The 7,478-nt window shown below is 44.8% G+C and overlaps 1 protein-coding gene across 3 annotated transcripts; it reads left to right on the forward strand.

The window, feature by feature from the left end:
• Positions 1–1,347: 1,347 nt before the first annotated feature.
• On the forward strand, positions 1,348–7,143 carry tubb2 (tubulin, beta 2A class IIa). 3 transcript variants are annotated; one of them, XM_060917471.1, is made up of 5 exons: positions 1,348–1,404; positions 1,942–2,050; positions 3,068–3,076; positions 5,023–5,133; positions 6,047–7,143. In XM_060917471.1, the coding sequence occupies exons 1-5, from the start codon at positions 1,348–1,350 to the stop codon at positions 7,141–7,143; spliced, it is 1,383 nt and encodes a 460-aa protein (XP_060773454.1). The 3 variants fall into 3 exon arrangements, with proteins under 3 accessions (XP_060773454.1, XP_060773465.1, XP_060773475.1); XM_060917482.1 differs by lacking the exon at positions 3,068–3,076; XM_060917492.1 differs by lacking the exons at positions 1,942–2,050; positions 3,068–3,076 and having other exon boundaries at positions 5,031–5,133.
• The last annotated feature ends 335 nt before the right edge of the window (positions 7,144–7,478 follow it).

Consider the following 7,478-nt stretch of genomic DNA (forward strand, 5'->3'; position numbering starts at 1 on the left):
AGGTTCATACCTAATTATTCGGATGTTACCAGCCTGCTAATTGATCTCACTAAAAAGTGAGCACCAGATCCAGTTCAGTGGACAGAGCAGTGCCAACAGGCTTTCAGTAGAATAAAAGCTGCACTGTGTGTGGGACCACTTTTACACTCCCCTGACTTCTTTCTCCCCTTTATTTTACAGATGGATGTGTCAAACAGAGGGCTGGGGGCCATTCTGTCCCAGAAGGTGGTGGTGGTGGGGGGGGGGGGGGGGGGGTGAGGAGCAACCCATGCTGTACATCAGCCGCAAGTTCTCGAAGCATGAAAGCAAGTACAGCACCATCGAAAAGGAATGTCTGGCCACCAAGTTGGTGGTCCTTGCCCTTCAATACTACCTTCTGGGGCGCCCTTTCACCCTCTGTTCGGACTACACGCCCCTCCAGTGGCTCCACTGCATGAAGGATGCCAATGCACGGATCACCCATTGGTATCTCGCCCTCCAGCCATTTAAATTTGAGGTGGTCCACAGGCCGGGGGTGTAGACGGTGGTGGAGGACTTCCTGTCCTGTCGGGGGGGAGGGGGGGAGTCTGCTGCAGGCCGGACGGCTCCCCAGCCTGAGTCAGTCAGTGGGGGTATGTGGCAGCGGGGGTGTGGCCAAGCGTCAGTTTGTGAATAGAGGGTGGGATCGGGGAAGGTGAGTGGCCAGGTCGTTACACCTGTCGTCAATTAATGTATGTGTGTGTGTGTGTGTGTTTGTTGCAGTGATGGTGGAGCATAAAGAAAGGGGGAGAGCAGAGAAGAAAGCCTGGGATCAGAACACGACTCTGTGTGTGTGTGTGTACGTGCATGTGTCCTAGAGTGAGCAACTGAAGCTGAAAAGCTTAAACAAACGTGTGTGCAAACATTACGGTATCTCCTGCTTGCCGTACGTCTGTACTCCACCCATATCAGGGAAACTGTTACAGTTTCACAATGCATCAAATACAAATAAAACTATATCGCATCCTTATGGGTTTGAATTCAAAATATCAATTATTGCACCTTTTTTTTTTATTTAAATGAACAGCACCTGTAATTTTGGAACTGACTGTAGTGAAGTGCTTATCACTAACTGTGTGTGTGTGTTTCACTCCTTGCAGCTCTGCAGTACTTCACTGCATCAACCTGCTCTCTCATGATTGGTGATGAGGTCACTGCAGCCCAGCCAATCAGATTACAGGTTGCTGTAGGTAGCGAAAAGAGCTGCATTGCTGCTGAGACTGGAGTGGATCAGTGTGAGGAGGGGCAGCACTGGCTAAACACACACATATTTACCGCACACGCACAGAGAATCTAAACATTCACACACATCATTAAAACAGTGACAGAATGAGGGAGATTGTGCACATTCAGGCTGGACAGTGCGGAAACCAGATTGGAGCAAAGGTGAGTGCATCTCTCTCTTTGTCTTCTCTCTCTCTCTCTCTCTCTCTCTCTCTCTGACACAGCTCCTTGTGTTTTTAGTGGGGGTGGTACATATTTAACTGACCTTTGTGTTTGATGTTGGAAACCACATTAGACCCCTGCTAGATGAGCTTATAAACCCTTGCATTTCCACTAACGTGCATTGTGGCTTTAACATCACATGAGATAATACCTCTAACTGACTAATTTGTAAATTAGAATAAAATGTTAAATGACTGGGCTTGTAAGCTTACAAATAATTAGGAACATAACACTTACAGCAATATAAAGTGTCGTCATTAACATGCCACTTCATCCTGACAGATGATATTCAGGTCACCTAAATAAATGTGCATCATCTCTCTGCTGCAGCACTGCATACAGTAACGGCACTTCAGAGATGATGCTCAGGACTCGTTTTATTCTGTCAGAACCACAGAACACTGAGAACAGAAAGAAAGAACACACTGACACCAACCACTGCTATGAATGAGTCTTATTAATTATCGTGTGTGGCAGTTCTGGGAGGTGATCAGTGATGAACATGGCATCGATTCCAGCGGAACTTACAATGGAGACAGCGAGCTGCAGCTGGAGAGGATCAACGTGTACTACAGCGAGGCCTCAGGTCATAATCACCACCATCAACCAAAACCACCATCGTCACCTCTATCAACACCACCATCATCAGATAAACATAGATACTATATATACTATAGATGATCAAACAGAGATACAGATACACAGACACACACCTCTGTCCTGCTGCTGTTCATCATTTATTGAGCAGTCACTCCTGCTCTTTCTTTCTTAAAGACATGTCTGCCTTTAGTGTGCACTGGTCCTGAGTCAGCTTATCCAGTTCCCTGAGTGACAGACAGGTGGAGAGATAGGCGGGCAGAGAGACAATCATATTGTTAGTAATGCTACAGGTACAAACTGAGCAACATTCCATTTTTTTCAGTAAAGCTGCACCTCCAACTCACCAGCATGTGCATGTTGGGCCCACATGGGTCTCCAATGGGCTTGAAACTTATATATACAGTATAATTATTTTATAAGTAGAAAGTGCTTCTTTGTTATCATCTAATGCTGTGAGCAACCATATTGATTTGACATCACTCCTTAAACAGGGAAGGAGCTTTTAGCTGAGAAGACTAACCCACGTTGACAAGTAGGAATTTCAAATTGAGGGGTATTATCTTTGGGTTTTCCTGGTTTAATGTTGGGAAATTAATTCAAATCAATTTTATTTGTATTGTACTTTTAACAATGGACATTGTCACGAAGCAGCATTACAGAAATCCAGACATTTTAAATGTTAATGTACAAAATGTATCCCCAACGAGCACGTCAGAGCAGATGGTGACTCCCTGAGACGACACGAGGAAGAAACCTTGAGAGGAACCAGACTCAAAAGTAAACCCATCATCATCTGGGTGATAACAGATAGCATGATTATAAATAACTCACTTCTCCAAGTGTATACTACAAGGTCAAGCAGTGCTACACATGTTAAAAAGAACTTTATCATTATAGTTTTAAGTTTCTTGTACCAAACTGAAGGTATTAGCTGTTCAGTGATGGAGACTTGAGTATAAACTGTTCTTATCAAAGAAAGAACATCTACTGGCCAAATTACAAGGAATTACAGGTTGCAACAATGAATTGAATGCAGTCTTCTCTTACATGCCAACAGTCTACATGTAATTTTTATAATTAAATGACATCAAAAGCTCATCAGTTTTCTACACAGCTGTACACAGATATACGTGAAACTGGAGCTTTCTCGCCAACATGTTTTCATGGGAAATGGGTGTAAAATTAAGGAGTCCCCAGAAAGTTGGGAACCTTGAGCTGTATGCCAAATTTAACATGTTAAACTTTACTCAAAAAGAAGCAGATATTCTCTACATCTCAACTTAATTCATTATTGATAGGTATAACCTTAGGACTAAACTGCTAGTTAGCTGCTAGCGAGCTGTCTTACCCAGAATTGTAGAAATATGAGAGAGAGCGCACAACAATGCTCATGTGTTTTTCTGTGGGGAAGGGGCAGCACTCACTCGGCTCCATTTATCTTTAATAAAGTTAAAACTTTGTGAAAACCAGTGTCACATTAATGTTACTTCTTGGGGTATTAATCTGAAATCTTCTGAAATAAAGTATATCAAATAAGTTGCCCACCAAGGGCCCCAGTAGAACCCATCAGTCCTGTTCTAAACCTGTCAACACTTATATCTGCAGTATTTGTGGATATCATAAAAGGATTATTTTAATATGTTCGTGAATAATTATGATTTTAGGAAGTAGAAAAATAGAAAATGTGGGGGAAAAAGTGCTCATTAATGCATGTTAATAAATGCAATATAACATTACAATCAGTTTAATCTGCTTCTGAAATACTGCAGAGTAGAGATTAAGTTTCTGATTAAACAAACAAGACCAACAAGGGCTTATGTGGACCCAATATACTGTACATATATAGACTTTCTGAGTTGCCCCTTCATAGACCATATACGGTACACTATATGGCCAAAAGTATGTGCCCTCCTGAACATCACACCCATATGTGGTTCACACCAAACTGTTCCCACAAAGTCTGAAGCACACACTTGTGTAGAATGTCTCTATACACTGTAGCTTTCCAGTTTTCTGGCACTGGAACTAAGAAACCCAAACCTGTTCCAGCATGACAGTGGCCCTGTGCACAAAGCATAGCTCCATGAATTCATGGTGTGTGAAGGTTGGAATGAAGAACTCAAGTGTCCTGCACAGAGCCCTGACTGAACTCAACCCCACTGAACACCTTTGGGATGAACTGGAACACCAACTGCACCCCAGACCTCCTTGCCCAACATCAGTGTCTAATGCTCTTTTAGCTGAATGAACACATCCTCACAGCCACACCCTAAAATCTAGTGGAAAGTCTTCTTAGAAGAATAGCGCTTATTATAACAGGAAAGGGGTGGCACAGTGGTGTAGTGGTTAGCACTGTCGCCTCACAACAAGAAAGTCCTGGGTTTGAGCCCAGCAGCCAACAAGAACCTTTCTGTGTGGAGTTTGCATGTTCTCCCCGTGTCTGCGTGGGTTTCCTCTGGGTGCTCCGGTTTCCCCCCCAGTCCAAAGACATGCAGGTTAGGCTAATTGGTGGCTCTAAATTGACTGTAGGTGTGAATGTGAATGGTTGTTTGTCTCTATGTGTCAGCCCTGCAATGACCTGGTGACTTGTCCAGGGTGTACCCTGATCACTGGGATAGGCTCCAGCTTGCCTGCAACCCTGTACAGGATAAGAGGCTACAGATAATGGATGGATGGATGGATGGATGGATAACAGGAAAGGGGAATAAATTTGGAATGGGCTGTTCAACAAGAACATATCGGTGCCAGGTTTTCACAAAATTATTTTGGCCATATAGTGTATTATTTAATCTTTCCTGGGCAGCCCAACTGCACCCACTCAGAGCCCATTGCCATGCCCATGTGGAAACCAATTGGCCCATGATCAACTCATGTGGGCCCCAACAAGTCATACTAACTGGCTGCATTCTCCATCTCATTATAACCAACACTAAGTCCTGTCCTTCTCACCTCACTCAGGGGGAAAGTTTGTGCCCCGTGCTATCCTGGTGGATCTGGAGCCTGGCACCATGGACTCAGTCCGGTCTGGGCCATTTGGACAAATCTTTAGGCCCGATAACTTTGTGTTTGGTAAGTTCCTGTTTGTTTCTCAAACAGTCCTCTTGTTTTATGTTTAAGCAAATCAACAAACTAGTTTATGATGTGTGTGTTACTTTGGGCTCAGTTTACAGAGAAGAGATAATTGATATTTACAAACCATCTTGTAGGACATGCAGACAGGACAAAGACAGACATGCTACCAATACCAGATACTGGATTATGGATGAAGACAGGCCAAGTCAGGGGCAGGAATTGAATTTAGGACAGGACTGTCGAGCCAGAAATGGGGACAATGATTGGATCAAACTGTTCCAGATTCTGAATGCAGCATTACCTAACATTTAAAATAGGTTAACAAAAATTAATGTGTGGTTGGAATGTAGGGGCGGCACGGTGGTGTAGTGGTTAGCGCTGTCGCCTCACAGCAAGAAGGTCTGGGTTCGAGCCCCGTGGCCGGCGAGGGCCTTTCTGTGTGGAGTTTGCATGTTCTTCCCGTGTTCTTCCCGTGGGTTTCCTCCGGGTGCTCCGGTTTCCCCCACAGTCCAAAGACATGCAGGTTAGGTTAACTGGTGACTCTAAATTGAGCGTAGGTGTGAATGTGAGTGTGAATGGTTGTCTGTGTCTATGTGTCAGCCCTGTGATGACCTGGCGACTTGTCCAGGGTGAACCCCGCCTTTCGCCTGTAGTCAGCTGGGATAGGCTCCAGCTTGCCTGCGACCCTGTAGAAGGATAAAGCGGCTAGAGATAATGAGATGAGATGAGATGAGATGAGATGAGATGAGATGAGATGAGGTTGGAATGTAGAGGGCACAATCATATTAATCAAACTTTGAACTGTTATCACCATGAAAAGAATTAGAGAATGGAGGCAAAGGTTGTGTAAATCATGAATAAAATAATAAAGAGGGTGTGATTAATAACTTTTTTTTCCACATTGTTTCAGGTCAAAGTGGTGCTGGGAACAACTGGGCCAAAGGTCACTACACTGAAGGTGCAGAGCTAGTGGACTCAGTGCTGGATGTGGTACGTAAGGAGTCAGAAAACTGTGACTGTCTGCAGGGATTCCAGCTCACTCACTCTCTGGGTGGTGGCACAGGCTCGGGAATGGGCACACTGATCATTAGCAAGATACGTGAAGAGTACCCTGATCGCATCATGAACACATTCAGTGTCACACCATCGCCCAAAGTGTCCGACACAGTGGTGGAGCCCTACAACGCGACACTGTCCATCCATCAGCTTGTGGAGAACACAGATGAGACCTTCAGCATTGACAATGAGGCACTGTACGACATTTGTTTCCGCACACTTAAACTGACGACACCCACCTATGGTGATCTCAATCACCTGGTGTCTGCTGCCATGAGTGGTGTCACAACATGCCTCCGTTTCCCAGGGCAGCTTAATGCAGACTTGCGCAAGCTTGCAGTCAACATGGTTCCCTTCCCTCGCTTGCACTTCTTTATGCCTGGATTTGCACCCCTGACCAGCAGGGGGAGCCAGCAGTACCGTGCACTCACTGTTCCTGAACTAACACAGCAGATGTTTGATGCCAAGAACATGATGGCGGCGTGTGACCCGCGGCACGGGCGCTACCTTACTGTGGCAGCTATCTTCCGTGGTCGGATGTCCATGAAGGAGGTGGATGAGCAGATGCTGAGTGTGCAGAACAGGAACAGCAGCTACTTTGTTGAGTGGATCCCCAACAATGTGAAGACAGCTGTGTGCGACATCCCACCACGTGGATTAAAGATGGCCGCCACCTTTATTGGGAACAGCACGGCAATCCAGGAGCTGTTCCGACGTATTTCAGAGCAGTTCACTGCCATGTTCCGCAGAAAGGCTTTCCTGCACTGGTACACGGGGGAGGGGATGGATGAGATGGAATTCACTGAGGCAGAGAGCAATATGAACGACCTCGTCTCCGAGTACCAGCAGTACCAGGATGCCACAGCTGAAGAAGCAGAAGAGTATGAGGAAGATGAGGTGGAAGAGGAGGAGGATGTACGCCACGATGGCCGCCAAGAGGTTCACCACTGAGCCAACTATTTTGAGAAAATGGTTCCCTTGATGTCATCTTTATGAATGGACCCTCAAGTTACCATCTTTAGCTAGGATATGTAAACCTCAGCTACTTATGCTCTCTGTATAACATCTACTTCTTTCGTACCCAATTTTAGTTACAGTTAAAACTTTATTTGATAGAATGACTGCTAGATACCCAAACAAAAATAACTACATCAATGATTACCCCTTAATGTGTTGCTCATTAGCTAGCTATATTGAATACCTTATCTTAAGGGGGTGTTAACGATCTAGCTATTAATGTTTAGCTAAAGAAAAAAATCACTATCTTGCGATATTACTGTATGTTA

Source organism: Neoarius graeffei, chromosome 1, assembly GCF_027579695.1.
Source record: "Neoarius graeffei isolate fNeoGra1 chromosome 1, fNeoGra1.pri, whole genome shotgun sequence".
NCBI classification, from domain to species: domain Eukaryota; kingdom Metazoa; phylum Chordata; class Actinopteri; order Siluriformes; family Ariidae; genus Neoarius; species Neoarius graeffei.